At 40.2% G+C, this 18302-nt stretch overlaps 1 protein-coding gene across 5 annotated transcripts in view; it reads right to left on the bottom strand.

Moving 5' to 3' along the window:
- ARNT2 (aryl hydrocarbon receptor nuclear translocator 2) overlaps nt 1-18302 on the bottom strand; it is a 108085-nt gene that overhangs the window by 20770 nt on the left and 69013 nt on the right. For all 5 annotated transcript variants that reach the window (XM_075159927.1, XM_075159928.1, XM_075159929.1 and 2 more), the window contains 4 exons: nt 14375-14451; nt 12095-12229; nt 11141-11215; nt 6749-6900 (listed from right to left, as the gene is read on the bottom strand). In XM_075159927.1, the coding sequence (XP_075016028.1) occupies nt 6749-6900; nt 11141-11215; nt 12095-12229; nt 14375-14451 (439 nt within the window). The remainder of the gene's footprint in view (nt 1-6748; nt 6901-11140; nt 11216-12094; nt 12230-14374; nt 14452-18302) is intronic.

Genomic DNA, 18302 nt, shown 5'->3' with positions numbered 1-18302 from the left:
AATCAATTTGTGTTGACAAATGCTACAGAAGACACAACTCTCCTTTTCATGCTAATCAGAACTGAACAAAAAATATCCATTGTTTAAATGAGATAAAAATCACTGGAAGTAATAGCCTTAATCCAATTATATGAATTTAGGAAAAATTAAATGTGCAGCAGCAATAGAAAAATACTTCAAAAGAAACTGCCAGATCTAATGAACGTTAGGGGCCATATGCCAGAATGAAGAACTTTAGTGTTGAAAACTCTGCAGATCCCCGAAATGCACTTGATTTGTGTTTAGTGTCAGGCACTGTTATTTAACTACGACAATTAGCCAATATCAACAGATAAAAGCATTGGAAGTCATGAGAATTAACTGACAGGTGACCTGTAGGGACAGCATGCAAGTGGTGGAAGGTCAGGCATATTCACCTTCTACATGTGCAAATATTGCCTATTTATACAAATGTACAGATCTTTTACATAGTTGTAATATATCTAGCATAGTGCTCTTCTGAATCCATTTCTTCACTTGCTTTAATTCTGAAAGGACACAAATTCAAAGCTCCTAATTTAAAAAAAAAAAAATCAGAGACTGTTAAATATTAATTGCTGCTATTGGAAATTTTGAAGTTACTGTAACAAAACAACTTCTACACAAAAAGCCACTGTGCAGTACATTTTATCAGAAATAAAACCCAATCCTTCTGAAATGAAAGGCAAAAGTGCCCCTGAGGCATTAAAACCAGAATTTTACCATTAAAATGTGAACTTGTGCTTTCTTGTTTGGACTTACACCATCCCCACGTTGGGTCATTAGGAACCTCCATTGTCTGAGCATAGGTTTGTGTGGTTCTTTGCAGACAGACAGACCCAGCTTTGTCCCAACACCGAGCTGGGACGGCCGAGCACGAGAGCCGCCTGATCTTGGCAGCACAGCGCTGGGTTTGAGCTGTGCCCAGGCTGTAGCTTGACCAAGCAACAGCCCTGAACAGCACGGCCACAGCATCACCTTCACTTCACAACTTCGTGTTGAAAGCAGCTTGCAGCCGACAGGCCAGCTGATACGCAGGCACAACAACTTGAGACTTCCCTGTAAAAAGGAAAGGCTCTGCCGTGGCCCTTGTCTGAAGAAGCATCACTGCCATGGAGACGGCAGCGTCCCTTGCTATGGCATGGGCCAATACCACGAAGGGCACTGAACCAGTCTAGGGTGAAGCTGGGAGCTTGCTGGCATTGCAACATCTCAAGGAAGACTGTCTGTGTAATGACAAAAACACTCGGCAGCTGCAAAATTATCTAAACATTTTGTACATTCCATTAACAGTTGCTTTCTGTCGCTTGGTCACAATTAGCAAGGTTACTTCTGGCCTGAGGATGCGCAGACCTCTGTGAGGCTCTTTGCTCAGTTAGCAAAGATGATATAAACACCCCCAAATTACGCGAAAGCTCAGAGATTAGAGTAAGATTGGAGTTGGACTGACAAGGAAGCAAGCTTTATACTTGCAAATGATACTTGACAGCGGTCACAGTTTCTGTATGCTTCTCACCTCCTTTTGAGGGAAAAATCACCTAACGGACAGGAATTACACACCATGTGGGTTTTCCCCCAGAGACACACTATAATGTGACAGGTGGTAATAGAAGAGACTTTGCAAAAGAGCACAATCATGGATTTGAAACTCTGGAAAATTAGGATACATTTTTGGCCACAGGCTTGAATTTTAGATTTTTATCCAAATCTTCTTTTAAATTTTGAACTAGATAGATTCAAATGTCTAGGAACTGAGAGGCAAAGTTGCAGACAAAGTCAAATGACAAATTAGGCACAAACTGATGAGAATGCGAGGGACCACTCAATGAAGTAAGTAACAGATTTTTCCATCCCTTGATGCTTTTCCAGAAGACACTTTGCCCAGACACCAGTTACTAGGCTCCATGGCAAATTGGACAAAAATCTGTGACCTGCAACAAATAGAAGATCGGAGTAGATGGCCAAAAGCCTTCTACTAGCCTTATGGTATAAGAACACATAATACACAGAATCACTTTTGTGCCATGAGTAACATGCAAAAAAACCTCAGTCCTCCGGGTCATTAGAACGCCATGGATTTTCCACATTATTTTAGCCATCAGAAAATTCCTAAAAATTACCTCTGGAATGCAAAGAAATTCTTTCTTCCCAAGCATAAAATGCATACTTTTCCAACAGAACTATAGGAGGTAATTTAATCATGGCAAATCTATGGGGAAGTTTTTCTAAATACCACCCTGTGGACAATAAACACCCATTAAATCCTGTTGTTAACGTGAAAGCTAATTACACTGTTTCATTTGTTTTTATTACCAACGACTTGGTGCGTGTGTCAATAAACAGCACATTAGGTCTCTTCTGTTCCGTATAAAGCATGTTTTCTTGATTCAGCCATATACATACAAATGAGCCAAACAAAACAGCATACTTACTAGTTATTTGTTTTGTAGGCACTTCTAACTTAGTGCTCCTTCGCCCTTCTCTATCTTTCATCTCTAATACTCGTTAAGCTGCAGTACAATATAAATACCACATTGTGTTAACAGCACTGAACTTTGGGAACAAACTCCCAAATCCATTTCCTATAAAAACCAAATACTTAAGTGTATCTTCACTGAACTCTGTGCAAGCTATGCTGCACTTAATTAAGACTGAAACGTAAAGCCAAGTTAGCATCTTCTGCTGTTTGCTGCTACTACATGAATAGTTCAAATGATGCTTGAAACCTGAAAGAAACTGTGCAGCAATTCACGGACCAGCCGACCAGGGAGAGCTGAGCGCTGCTGTCGTGGTTGCTTCAGACCTTGCCATCTAACCGGCCCTTTTGACTGAACAGTCAACACATGCAGGTCCCCCCAGTCACCCAATTGCTAGATCGTTTTTGTAAAGATAATACAGAACAAGAGCTTATTACCAGTTTGGGCAAAACTCAAACTGTCTTCTGACTTTGAAACCGAAACCCAAATGATCCTTGGTTTCAATTTCAGTTTCAGCTTCAAGGAGTAAATGAAAGAGAAATTTCCTGGTTCTACAGGATTCCCAACACAGCAAGTCAGGCATTGTCTGGGTCAACAGAGGACTCCGCTTGTACTGCAGGAACTCCTGGCTCACCCTCAGGTTTGGTATGAAGCTGGGAAAGCCCCTGGCTTGAACAAGGAATGGTTCAGCGAATCTGAAGGTTTTGATAGTTAATTCAAATTTACTTCAGTAAATGTATGTGGAGGAAAAGGGAAGATTCTGTGAAAGTTCCTTTGACATTGGAGAGTATATCAGCCAAATTAATCTCTCTCTATAAACAATGAAGTCACCTGTTCCTTCTCCAGGCATCAGAGTAACCAGAAAAGGATTTGAACTTTAAAATTAACAGTCTACTGTTAAACAATACTACTGTATCCCTACCAAGCTATTTTTATGTAATAAAGGCACACGTGCTTCCTGTGTCTGGTTTGGACAAAAAGGGAGTAATAAAAGCCTTGGGGCTGCCGTTGTAAAATCCTCTTTTAGAAACTCTCAAAATCTCCCTCTTTTAGCCTAGAGTTTCAAAGTCACCCCTGTGAAAGGCTCTGTCTTACGCTGACCTTGAGGGATCAGATAGCCCACAGATGGCACGGGGATCATGAGAAAGTAAGTCTTTAGCACCACTACCATAGACTGGAATTTTATCAGAATAGTTGATCTCTTTAGTATTTTGGCCCATGAGAATCCGAAACAGAAAGCATCTCTTCCACAAGCGTGGGCTGATTCATCCGAGAGGCTGCCTCCAGCAGTGACCTGTGCCAGCTCTCTGTGAGACAAGAATGTTGAGACTCAGGACAACTGTAGGATTCATAAATGCACGCAGTGCAACATAGGACTTCAGGGCTTACAAAAATGAAACATCAAAATTTCCATAAAGGTCAGAAAAATATCTTTTTTCTATGTATACAAAGACTTTTATATAGTTTTATCTATCACCGTGACAGATTATTTTATTCAAACCCCGCTCTATGTGTATGTTAAATAAACATTGATCACAATAATTATTTCTTTTTGGAAATCAAACAGTCCCAGCTACACAGGAAGATGTGGTCAAACGGGAGAACTCTTCTTTTCGGCTGAACCCAGCACAAATGCTAAACGTTAAATGCTTCATTTCTCCAGGAAGTTTCTCTTGGATGACTACACCCAAGTGAAACTGAGAGCAGTTTTCTTTTCTTTTTTTGCAAGGAACTAAGTGAACATTTGAACCTAATGTTTCGTTATCCTTCCGCACCAAAAGCAAGTTTGGAAAGTTGACTGTTTGAAGCTCCAAAGGAGTACCTTTTTTTAAAAAAAAGAAAAAAGAAAAAAAGAAAAAAAGAAAAAACCAAAACAAACAAACCAAATCAGCAAAAAAAAAAAAAAAATCAATTAATCCCTTCACAACTGGAACCTCCGGTGCCCTCTACAGTCTTTTGGGAAAATGCTGTTGACTGACCAATGCACAATGAGAGCTATTCTGTTAACGACAAACACACAGATGTACGTACTGTGGCTTTAAACTATCTTAAGTTAAAAACTGATTCAAACCTAGAACTTTTGGCTACATTGTCTTTACAATTTCATCATGGATTTTTAAATGCCTCAAACCTTTATTTTACGGAGTTGGCTAGGTTATCACAGCGATCAGACAAATCAAAACCTGTCCCTGTGCAAAACTGCGTACAACTGCGCAGTGGAAGGCACCCCTGCTTGGTCTCCACGTGAAGCACTTTGCAGGACCCAGAACATCTGATACTTCCACTGACATGTGAAGATGGCCACATACACTGGCGTCGGCGCTGAACATCTAGCCCCAGCAGGAGCTGAATGAGGAGGCGGAAATCAACAGTTACCATGACGTACAACTCTGCAAGGCATCTAGGAAATCAGAAGTCAAAACATGACCCCAAATGTGCAAAAAAAAAAAGATTAAAAAAAAAAAAATTCCAGAAACAGGCAGGAACAGCAGTACATTACAGTAAGTCCTCTTTGGAAATCTGCCTGAGAAGTGGGAGAGAGCAGGGGGAAAACCAGAAAACAGTTTGAATAATGAATTCTTTCTACTATTCAAAAGCAGATGTATAATGGGTTGTATCTTGCCATAAGACTAGAACATTTTCTACATGACAGGAAAAAGGGAACATCCTCTGTCAAAGTAGCAGCAGGCAACTTCCATATTAGGTCAACATTTCTGGGTTGCTATTCAAACCTAGCAAGAGATATAACAAGAGCCAGAAGCTGGCACAGTCCTATTCATCACAGCAAGTGCTGCGATGCCAAGCTGAACAGTATAGGGGAGGCTCGGAAAAAAACATTCCCAGAGTCAACACAACATAAGTCAACAGCCCCACTTTTTGATCTGTGGACTCTTGGGAACAAAGCACAGTTAAGCCAGCCTGGGACAGATTTCAGAAGTCGCTTTTTATTTTGCGGGCCTGTTTCTGCATATACAAATTATTTGGAAAAGAAATATGGGACAGCAGAAATGTGGAAATATCTATTTTGATGCACAGTGCAGACAGGGAGATACTTAGCTGTCTGATTTCAAGACACATTTGCTTGTTTTCAATGAGCTTAACTATTCAGTTGTTTAAGCCCAACTTTTTGGGTATGCAGAAAAAACTGAGCACAACAATTGTGATGCCGGGTTTCAAGTGAGTGAAAGCACAGCCCTTCTAGTCCAGGTATGTGTCATGTCCAAAGGAGCAAGTCAAGGAACACCCAGAGACACTTACTAGCTTTCTAAGTTCAAATGCCAAAGCCCCGGGGGTTTGGTTTTGCAAGTGGAGCTCTCAGCATGCATCTCCACTAGCAGACTGCTCATTCAGCATTTCCATTATACAATCTAACAGGTTGAGATCTTAAAACCAATAATTTCCTCTGAGCTAAAAACTTGGCAAAAGAAATCTTTGGTCAGACCAGAAGCAGATTTTGTTTTAGAAATAGATTAAGTTTATATTGGAAAGAAGAAATATTTATAACAAAACCCCACACTATAAAGCAATGGCTTTATCAAGGCCAGATTAGCTTCTGCAGTTACTGGCTCAGAACTCAGGAGGCTCCAAAAGCATCTCTGCTCAGTTACGCAGTGACAAACCTCCACTATACTCCTAGGATGACCTCCTCCTAAGAGGTCCAATGACAGATTTTTGGAAATATTAATTCAAAGACAGAATGATTTAATTTCCCTCTTTAAATAAGGGGTTGGATCTGTCCCCATACTTGGGGATATTCCACCAGATCTTAATTGAGTATCAGGAACCCTTCCCACTCAAGCCTTCTAGGAAATAATTTTGCCCGCTTTCACAGGCTGTAAAAGTAGACACAGCTCAAGGAGAAGACGCCCAGGACTACGGAATGGCATGATCACAATGAACACTATTTTCTCTTTGGCTTAGGAATCAGGCTAACCTTCCTCCTGTATCAGGACAGCTGGTCTGCTGCTGGAAGCTCTGTGCTAGTTTAAGGCAGCCTGGACTGCGATCAATGGGCTTGTCTAATGACATAACAGATAAGTGATGTTTCTCCCCCAGTGCAGCCAGGCCCTGGAAGAATCACAAGATAATGACAGGGAGAAACAGATATGCTGTGAGATCTCATGACGCAGAAAAACCCTGTTACAGACTGTATTGTTATAGAGAAACAAATGTAGCTAGAAACAGGCTACAGCAAAAAGCAATGCTTAAATTCTTTCAAAACCACATAGGCGAGCATCTGGAAAGGCACATACTTTACATTAGTGTTGGTGCAGATGATGTATTCAATCTCATCGGAATAAGGATTCTGAAACGTGAAGCTGCTGGTTCTGATCAGCATCCATTCCCGGTTTTTGGTACGAAAACGATACATCACAGACAGGACCTGACCTTTCAGTTTCACAACCTGCAAAACCATTTGGAAAGGTTAATAAAAGGAGATTGCTACCTGCTGTGCAAACGCATAGTAAACAGCAGTAACTGGTGTGTTTTAAACTTGAATTACAGAAAGCTATGAACACAGCAGGGAGATTCTTAATTTGAAGAGAATCAGCAAAATCTGATTCATGTTTGCAGCTATTGTCTGAAACCCTCATGCTTTATTGTATAAAATGCCATTTTCCAGCCTGCATATAAGAAACACACAGATTCAGGACAACCAACAGGTTGTGCTGTTATCCCAACAGGGAAGCTTTAAGAAAGCTTTAACACGGAACACTTATCGAGAGATTGACAGAAACCAAACTGAGGATCTTTTAAATGTTTATATGCAAACCATAAACTAAACATTGCAGCTGAAACAAAAGCCCACAAGAGGTTGACTATCTGCTTTTCTGCTTGGATACCTAGCTATACAATTCATATATGTGATATACCAAATCACACACCAGCATCAAAACTTAGGATAATACTTAAGAAAGATGTCTTTTTTTAGGAACCATACATGGTTGTTTTGGTTTTTTTTCCCAAACACATTATAAGACCATCTACGATGGCAAAGTGCTAACAAGAAACACTTGCTTCTGGCTTTCAAAACAAGAAAGAGTGAGCCAGCCTTTGAATGGAGAGAATACCAAAATAAGCCACTGTCCATTTTAATAGTATTAATGAAAAAAGAGAGCAAATTCTTCGCTTGGACAGCCTATTTGTTTATGACTAAGAATTCAGATGTCTGGCAATACTTAGTTCAAATTCTGTCTTTGGTAGCTGAAGTTTTGTTGAAGCCAATAGTTGGGCATCAAGTGAGAATAAGAAGCAGCCAGCTAAAGAAGTACGCTCAAAACAATACTTGCACACTGGCACTGTAACTGCATTTTATGTGTCATCCAACAATCTTGGTTTAAGTCAGAAGAAAACTTATATGGTTTCAAGTCATTCAGCTGGCACTTACCTGGGCTATCTGTGTTTATTTTTTATGGCTTTTCCACCAAGCTATCTGAGGGGTGCCTCAGGGAAGGAAAGGGAAGGTCTACTGCAAATAAATGCCACATCTCATTGTGGATTCTTAAGCCTTATCCACTGGAATTTATTTTTTATTAGCTATCTGCAGTCCGTATTCTCTAAAAGCAGAAAACCCAGTATTTACCTTCTGTCTTTATTGACAAGCAATTGGATTAGGAAAAATGATCCAATGCTGTTTTTCCAAAGGTCTGCATTTCAAATTGATCAATTGGATACAGGATTAAATGGAAAGAATGCAAATAGAAGACACAAAAAACTTTAGCAATGCCCGGGAAAGTTCAAAATAATACTGAGGTAAATGCCTTTTGTTTTTTTTTTTTTTAAATGCTTTTGTAGTTTGAGTTCAGTGAGCGACATTCTTTTATCAGCAATTTTCTACTACCACACCCAGGGTAAAAAACACAGAGCTTGTGTAAAAGTGTCCAATCTGAATAGCATCCTACTGGATATAAAAAGCTGTATTCTGGATCCTTTGATACTAAACTCTGTTTGTTGATCTTGGCCTTGAGACTATCTTATTCTGGCCTGATTTTCCCACCCTGATGAATGAATTTATCTTCCCAAGGAAGTAAAAGCTTTGAGATGGATACTGGCAATTGACCAAAAACTGCAAACCCCTCCCTCCCTCCTCTGTTATGCACCAACGTGGTTCTGATACTGTCAGCAAATTAGAAATGTCAAGTGTTCAGAGGGTTTTAGAAAAAAAAGAGAGTTTATTGGAAATCACAGTTACCTTTTTAATGAAAATGTTTCTAAGGCCAAACTAACAATAATAAAACAAACTGCAGTGATCTATTGTCCTGAAGACTAAATTAAGCAAACACTAATTCTGTAATAATATATAAAGCACAGAGACTGCTGGTGGGAAAATCCTGAACCATCTTAAAACAGTGCACACAAACAAGACAGCACAAAAAATTTCAAAGCTAATGTTTAACCTTTACTTTCTTACATTCTTTGGAAATAAAAACCACCTGGTGCATAGCTTAACTGTTTACTTCAGTCTTCTATTGCATGATTGAAATAACAGCCCCAATCACACTGCTACTGTACTGAACAAAAATATAACGAAAAAGGAATTGCTTACTAAAGAAACAGCACAATATTTTCATAGATTGGACACAGGTCGAGTGAACAGGAACTTTCACTTCTAATCTGCATTTTTTCTTGCTGTCTTTTTGTATGACCTTAAGCAAATCATGTAGGCCCTCATCCAGCGAATCATTTATGCACATGCCTAACAGTGAGTAGTGACAGTGACGTCCCCAGCAATTGAGTTCAGGGATACACCAGCAGCCTCCCACGGCCTGATCTCACTCTCAGCGAACACAGTGAGGGCCGAGTCACTAACTTGAATGTTAGTTAGTCAGCCCTTCTGAGCCCCAGGCAATCACTTCAGAGACGGACGTTTGATGTGTTATTATCCAGCAGCTCTCTGTCATTTTGCCTTGGATAAATCAGTGGAATCAACCATTTGGGCATTAGTGGAAAACACCATATGCATTCTCGCTGCTCTTCTTGTGCCACTGATGCGATCAGGCACAAGTTCATAGAATCATAGAATAGTTCGGGTTGGAAGGGACCTTTAAAGGTCATCTAGTCCAACCCCCCTGCTGTGGGCAGGGACATCTTCAACTCGATCAGGTTGCTCAGAGCCCTGTCCCACCTGACCTTGAATGTTTCTGTTCAGGGAGCTGAACCAGCTGAAAGCTAGTCCGACGCAAACGCCATTAGTCCCTCAGCTAGCCTACCTGGCAAGTCCATCTGTGCTAATATCAGGACAGTCGGAAGAGTGGGGAGGAGGTCAGAGGAGAGAAGAAGTGGGAGTAGGACCTGACTCCTGGTGACAGCTAACCATCGGGTAGGGTCAGCTGCAGCATCACACCCCCACCAAGGTGGGGCAGAAGACAACTGGGTGTAGTGACCTGTTTCAAGCATCTCTCACAGGCTCCTGCCTGTGAATCAGCATCTAGAATTTAAAAGGACTTTAGCTGCTGTTTGAACTCTGTCCATTCAAGGGACACTGAAGTGGATGCAGAGTGCTCACACAGTCTTTTCTACTAGCTCAGCAGTGGGGTTGGCAGTCTCTGCTTGAGGGGGGGGGTGGCGAGAAATAGCTCAAGAGTGCTGATGTCTTACACTATCTCAGACACTTCCGTAGAGACCATAACCTCGATTTCACAATCTATTCTATGGACACAGAACAGCATTTAGTTGTTTTCCCCAGAGAGGCTTTTTCAAGCTCCATTTCTGAATGCCATGCCTGAATAAATAGTTGGCTATACAAATTATTTTAGAAGTCACTTCATATCCACATTTCACAGCTGAAAATACATCTCAGCATCCAATGCAAGATGGATCAACAAAACTTGGTTGAGCTATAGGCTGTTGTCAGAAAATCTGGAACCACTTAGATCATCTGAACTCAGTAATCGGTTAAACATACCACACCACGCTTTCTAGTGCAGTAGGGAAGGCGCTGAAAAGATCAGCAACAAGCAGAAGGCTTGGGGAAAGCAATCCCGCTGTATGTCCCAGATCAATTTGAAACAATAATCTCTACAACGGAATAAATGCCTTTGATATAGTTGATGTAAACGTGGCCCACTGTAAAAATGAATCCAGATCAGTAACTCTTTCCATATGTTGCCTATCTTTTGTTACTTCTGTCTGCATTTCAATTCCTAATAGGGAGAAGGGCCAAATTCTCTATTGATTTAAGGTGGTGTAACTCCAGTAAAGTATGAAGCATGTCATCTATGCTAGCAGAGAATTTAGGTCATAAACAATCCAGCATTACAGAGGAGTGTAACTACTTTCAAAACAACAGCCCACCTTGGAAGGTAAATACTTTCGGTTACCACTTAACATAGTGGGATCTACACAGGCATCTCCAAAAGAACTCTAACTGCAGCGAACACTCATTTAATTTTTTGTAAAAAGAAAACAAAATGTATAACTAGGTGACTTATTTCTGAAATCACAGCAAACAGATGTTGCAGTTTAAACTACCATTTATGCAGCTTAACTGATTAGTAACTGATCAACAGATTGTTTCGTATCTTGCTACTCCTTCTGCATAACAGAAAAATACCTTGAAATGAAAAATAAAAGCTACTTCTCTGAACAAAATAGAAACAAAAATAATAAATAAATGGCAGAAGAAAAGGAGCAGGACACAGCACCTGTTGGAAACTCTCCCTCAAATGGCTTTGATCTTCAGGATGGCAGAATTCTAAAATATCTTTCCCCAGAAGATCCTAGAATAAAACACAAAGCTGTGTAAAAAACCCAGACCACAACACAAATCCATGTGCAGATCTGCAAGTAATCCTTGCAGACACTAGATCTAACACCCCTAATTGGACTACTCAGTTAATCGGGGATGAATCATACAAACAAGGTTTGTAGGCATCATGTCCCACATTATATTTGTACTGTTGCATAGATATATGTATTTACAAACAAATTTTAAGTGATTTTTTTAATACTTGTGAAATGGTCTTGAAAAGACTGACATCCTCTACTACTCATTTTATAGCACTGATTTTTGTAAGAACAGTTATTACAAAGCTACCTAAAATCAAAATAAATGGCAAAAACAAATGAGCAAGAAATTATTTTTGCCTCTAAATTGCAACTGTTGAGAGTTATCCAAGGGAGAGCTGTGGTAATCAGGAGTTCATTTACTATTCTACTCAGTTCTGTGACTAGCCTCCTATTCAGAGGAGCAGATGTAAGCCTAAAGGAAAATAGATGCCATAAATGATGTTTGCTTACTGTTCAATAAATTGGCAGAAGTAAAGATCTACAGGACTACAACTCCCTCCAAGCACTCTCCAAGCAACTCTCTACCACAGAAATGTCTTCACTGGAAAGCTGTGCGAGGTTTAAAGCACCTTGCTGTTAGAATTCTAATTGGATCTAAAAGGTATAAAAACGTACCCCACATAACAAAGGGGAAAACTGTAAATTTTACGGAGTTATGGAGAGCAAAGAAAAATGAACAGCATTTAGTGCACGACATACGAATTATCAGCTACAAATATTTAATGTTTTGCAGCTTTCGTTTTTAATGCAGAAATAGAATTTTCTTCATTAGCTCTAACCAGTCTCCACATCTACAGCGACTCACTGACCTGGGGCTGGTAGCCAATGACGCTGATGCACCTTGGGTCGACGAAGGTGATGACTCCATCAGAGTTGTGCCTAGACAAGAACTCAGTTGGGACCGACATGCCATTCATGTCCATGCACACTGGAGAGCTGGTTACCTACGACCAGTGAAGTCCACAGCGTTTAGTCCACAGAACAGTCACATTTAGCTACGTAATCAAATTTGACTTAAGAACAAAATCTGTTGGCAGAGTGCTAACTACTGAAGGAAGCCGTAAATAAAACAAAGTGCAGATAAATGACACAGAGCAGCCTTTAGTCTAGTTTGCAGGGCAAATATCTCACCCCCTGGCACCTAACTAGGCTTAACAGCACAGCAGGAAAACAAATACACCAGAAGTTCCCAAGAAGGAGGGATATAGTAAGGATATAAGTACAGCTGGATTCATCTCACTTTGTGGCACCACATTAAAGTTAGGCATCTTGGTTCCTACCTTTGTCAACCAAGAATAAGAGACTTGCAGAGGACCAAGGCGGACTTCAGTCCACTCATTTTAAGATAGGAAGGTCAATCTCTAGAAGAGGCCAACTCATTATCTGTAGACATATCCAATAGGACCAGCTCAGCCTAAACACTTAACTTTCAGGTGAGATGAACCTCACCTGAAACACCCTGAGAACCTGAACAAAGTTCTCCAGAGGTTGAGGTAGGTGACGTTAGGCCAGCAAGTGGCTGCTCATAATGAAAAAACACAGTCCTCCTATAAATGCTCCTGAAATCTCATCAGAGAGAATGACGCATTTCCAGCTCTCTGCCTGAAACCTGTGCAATCAGGACACTTCATATCCATTCATTCCTACTGGGGCTACAAATAAGACCATTGTTTTTCTTACAACTTCCAGAACTATCTCTGTTAACAAGGTCCCAATGCAAAAAGAGCAAAATCTCATTTTTTTGCTGTATTGAAGCAGATTAGCCAGTTAACTGTATGCAAGATTTCAATCTGCTGTTACAGAACAGAGTTTTTAATTTGTGCACCTTGACTCCTTTGTGATTAAACCCATCCACAGAGCCTCCTCTTGCCCCCCCTCACGTACCCTGCTGGCTCTTTTAACATAACAGATGTTTTGACACTTCACATGTTACTAATGTGATTTTCTCGGAAATCATCTTTCTTTGGCAGCTGTAACATATGAATCCCCATAACTTCCTTCTCTCCATTAATGGAATATATTACCCTTTACTATAAAAGCATGATTAACCTAAAAAACATCATGCAATACTTTTGTAGCTCTTCCATTGCAATGGAGACACACTCGGCAGACATGCTAACACTTGAGGTAACATGGAGGCTGTTCACCTCAAATAAGATGCATTTGGCACCTGTGCTCTAATGAAAGGGTCATTCTACCTTGTAGAAATGAGCAATGCCATCCTAGCAGATGGCAACGAGCGCAGGCCAACAGGAGATCATGCAGGAGGCTCAAAGACATTCACCCATGGCAGAATTCCCAGACTGGGAAGATAAAAATTAGCCTCCCTGCTGCAGTGACACCACTGCTCTAACTCCTGCTCAGAACTCTTGTCAGCCATGGACAAAGGCAGAAAATGTAAAACATCAATTGCAACTGTCTGGACAAAAAGGAAGTAAAATTTTATTCTCCCAGTTCCCTTGGCTGACATCACATCTGAATGCACACTACAATACGCCCTGAGAATAAAGCTATTATTTGAGAAGTGCCTCTTGACTGCCTTATCTTTACCATTTTCACAATAACTCCTGCAATCACAGTTTCTCAAGTAGTTGATTAGCCAGAGAGAGAGAACAAATGAAAGAATAGCAGGCCGCATATCACTGGCTTTGGGAGCCACCTTAACCTACCATCTGCACCACCTGCACTCCCACATTTCTCACAATCTAGAATATCCCAGCCCTGTGCACCCTACAGAATAGCAGGTCTGTACACGCTCATGTTCCAGGACCATCTTTGCCGCTGTTTTTTGGTTAAATACACATATGCACCAAAATCACATTTTCATTTTGCTCTGTTGACATGCTCTAAGCAAGTCCTGCCCACGGCAGCGGAATTGGAACTAGATGATCTTTAAGGTCCCTTCCAACCCAAACCATTCTATGATCCTATAAGTCACTGGCTGCACACCACATCAAGGCACTTTGTATTTTGTAGGCATATTAGAAGTTACAGTCTAGTACCAGAACTTTGTGCAAATCCTTTACAACTAAACCACAACACTAATTACACTTTCAGAAGTAGTTTGTGTAAGGAAAGACCGGCATTACCTGAAGCCTTCCTATTGCCACGAGGCAATATTTACTACCTTGTCCCACATCAGCGTCTTCTTCTGGTATAGTCATTCCTAAAGTAAATGATAACAAATACTGTTATAATTAGTAAATTGGGATGAGCAGAGATGCTGCTGGCCTGGTTCTATACTATTCTAGATCATACAAAATAACCTTATCGCCTTATTAATGCATTATCTCTGGGTTCAGATCAGATGATCTTTCCCAGTCGTGCTTGATCCCACATACCTCACATGCATATACAGCACCCACAGCAGCTATTTTGGCTGCCGAAGACAGCAGATACAAAAATTCCACTATATACTGAGATGGACAATAACATTTCCATGAATACTTCTCCACAGCATGTTACCAGAACCATGTGGTCACCTAATATGTTCAGTGAATACACAGTATGTTCAGTTTTCTTTGTGAATAACATATTATAACAAGCCTTAAAAAGAAGGCACAGCCTAGATTTTTCATTAACGTCGTGCTCACATTTAACAGCTGGTTTTACTTTTTTCTATAATGGACTAAATCTGGGTCGTTACGTTGGAAGATTGAAAAAATGCGGATGCTTTGCTAACAGTGCTTGTTTCACAGTTGTGTAACAGGAGTAACTACTATAAACACAGGAATGATTTCAAAACATACATGTGTACTGATTTCCATCTCAGTGTTTCACAAATAGGAACATTCACATTAGCTCTGTTTACTTGCTGGTTGGCTAGGCCTTTAGTTAAGGCTATTTCCCAACTCCAGTTTTGCGATACCAATTTCCTACGAAGCACTTGAAAAAACATCTTCCAAGAGTGACACTGCTGACTTGTTTTAAGTGATTCGTAAACTCTTTCACAAGGCTTTTCAAGGAATTCAGTCACAACAGGCAGTGAATCATTTAAGAGGAACTTTAAAGCATTAATGAAATTAATTGCAAAGCAGATACCAATTATGAAACAACAGCCACTTTATTCTCAAAATTTGTAATTCCCAATGTAAGTCAATCTTTGGACCATGCAGAGGATGACAGCATACAACTTTCTTAAATGACACCCCTGAAAAATGATTCTAAATGCTGCTGAATGAACTGAAGTGGTCTCTGAAGGAAGTTCTTTTGTATCAAAATAATTGCATCTTATCTGACAATCAGTTTCTAAATAGCACCCTACAGGTATTTTTCAGTTCCCATTGAGCTATATAATAAAATAAAATATACAAAGTATGAAAGAAAAAACCCCGTATTTTTGTATAATATGTTCAAACTTTATTTGCAATGGAATTCACAATTTGGGGGACCTAACTTCATTTGCAGCCCTCAACAGATAACTAGGATTTTATCAGGGGATCTCAAGAGCTTTACAAAGGAGGAGCATTGTTGTCCCTCCTAACAAGTGGGAAATTGAGGTGCAGTACAAACTTCAACAACAGGTGGGCAAAATCCCCTTGTCTTCTACACAATGATCTTACTATCCAGAGATACAAATTTAGCCCTAAGTACCTCCTTAGCTTCTAAACCTATGTGATATCCCTCCCCAAATGCCGGGATACTCCTCTGAAATATTTTCTTAGAAGCTGTATGAGAGATCAAGGTGGCAGTATGTGACCTTATGAGTACATTTTAAGAAATCAATCATTAAACACATAAGTTAAAAATAACTCCGGAAGGAAGGAATCGACACATGTTATTTTTCATTTAAACATTATTTTGTGCTTATTTTGTTATAGGGACCCAAACTTTCACTTGAGATCCTTCACCTGATTTAGAACGTCCTTGAAATGAAGACAACCTGCATTTACCCTCCCTGTGGGACTGTTCTGCACCGCCTGCAGTTTATCAGTTTATCCTTCAAGCAGTTAAATTACAAAGCATTGTTTTGTTATTTCACACACTGCTATTCCAGTCTCTCTCCTGTTACACACCAGGCAAACTACAAACAAGAGCCCCAACACAAGTCAGTCCCACGCTCTGAGACACCAGCATACCACGGAGAGCATAAACCACTGACATGAAACTACAGTTAAGAGATTCATATTACAGAATTATTTTGTTTTCCTTCCTTGCTGTGTTTACACACAGTTATTTCTTCAATACAAGACTTAGAAATTAGCTAACGACAGCTCCAATAGGCAAAGGAACTGAATTTGGCTGCCTCTTGAGAAAAAGAGAGAAAATAACCCTAAAAAAGCAGCAGCAAACTTATCTAGTCAAAACTGTGTCCACTTTAGACAAAATTTTGGCAGACACATGGCTGCTACCTGCTCACATACATGTGGGGTGCCCGAAAGGGTGAGCTCCCAAAACTAAATCTAGACTCCTCCACATTAGCAATTTTAATTTTAAATAGGTGGAAAATGGTTAACTGAGAATTGTGTGCAGTTTGCAGGGGATGATCACTGGAATCCAGCAGTTTCACCTTACAAAGTGGTGACTAGAGGTGTGAACTGAAAGCGGGACAAATTAAATGATGCAGCGGTTTAGGATGGAGCATGAGGATGCCGACTCTGCTGCAAAAGAAATGCAGCAGTGTACAAAAACAACCACAGGAAGAAAGCAAGCACCGGAGCAACAGAAGAGTTGACCTAACACTTTGGCTGGACGACGGCAGCAGGGACTGCATCCCTCCGGGAGATGGATGAGGAGTCTCTCACTCCTCAGTCCTGAACTCCGCACCAGGGCAAACCTGCAAGTTCACCCGTCAGCCGAAAGAATAAACATTTTACAAGCTGGTGCCTGAAGCAATCACCGTTACATTCGGACAGCTCAGTACAGGTGGTCTGATTTCAAAGATGGTGAGTGATTCTGGGTCCTGCCACCTTCAGAGGGTTTTCTTGGTGGATGCCTGGTACTTCTGAGAATTAGGCCACTTCAACACAGGGGTCTAAGTGCTGTTTTAAGGAAATTATTCTAGGCATTCTAGTTGGATAACCTTAACCAAAAGGTCCCTTTAAAATGGAGCTTTCCATTTGAGAAGGACAAATTTAAAGCCTTTTCCCTTGACTTCAAAAGCTTTTTCAATCGTTTCCTTAGCGGCACAGTGTATTGCAAAGGACAGCAAAGATACTCAGCTGGATGGCTTCAACTTCGCATAATTTTTTTTCTGCAGTTTTCAACAATGTTTTCCTTTTTAGGAACTTGGTCCATGCTTGCCACTGCCCAAATAAACTCAAAGCAACATAAACAATCTCCAAAATTAAACCTAGCTAAGAAACACCATTTCTGATGTCAGTCTGTTGGCAAGGAAGGCTTTTCACCTTTTTTTTTTTTTTTTTTTTGCAAGATGGATTACATTTGGTCTGTATAACACACTGGAAAATGTATTAGTTGGGTTATCCCACAAGACACCCTATGAATAAAAAATAATCTGCCTGGAATGAATCAATACGTGACCCAGTGAATTGCTAACCCTTCCCTAAAAGTGCCTGGAGTAAAAATACACCAAAATGATAGTCTGCTCGTCTGCAGTGTAGGTGCTATTATTACTGACAGCATTCCATAGAGGGAAATTGTGTTCTTTACTCTCTTGCTGATAGTTACAAAGTTTCAACTGTGGGTGAGCTTATATATGAGATGCATTTGTAGAGAGATTTACTTTTGCTTTAGCATACTTCCCAATACGGACAGATAAATAAAGATATGTGTACTGCGCTGAATACAGGTTTCTCCAGCTCTTAACATAATGTAATATTGCTCCTTAACATCACTAAGTACCATCAGTATCTCAAAAAAAAGTTGCAAAAGCCTCCAGGAAAGCAGCCATGAAACTGATCTTTGGGAGGCATCAACAAAATAAACATACATTGGTTATTCACATTCTTTACGTGTAACACCCTGAGAAAGGCTTTATTTCTCAACACCAAATATATGCTTCTCTTGAATAATAAATATAGCTCAATGCTTGTTCAAGTTAATATTAACAATTTG

The sequence above is a fragment of the Calonectris borealis genome, chromosome 11 (assembly GCF_964195595.1).
Source record: "Calonectris borealis chromosome 11, bCalBor7.hap1.2, whole genome shotgun sequence".
NCBI lineage: Eukaryota > Metazoa > Chordata > Aves > Procellariiformes > Procellariidae > Calonectris > Calonectris borealis.
This window is presented reverse-complemented; position numbering and strand designations above follow the sequence as displayed.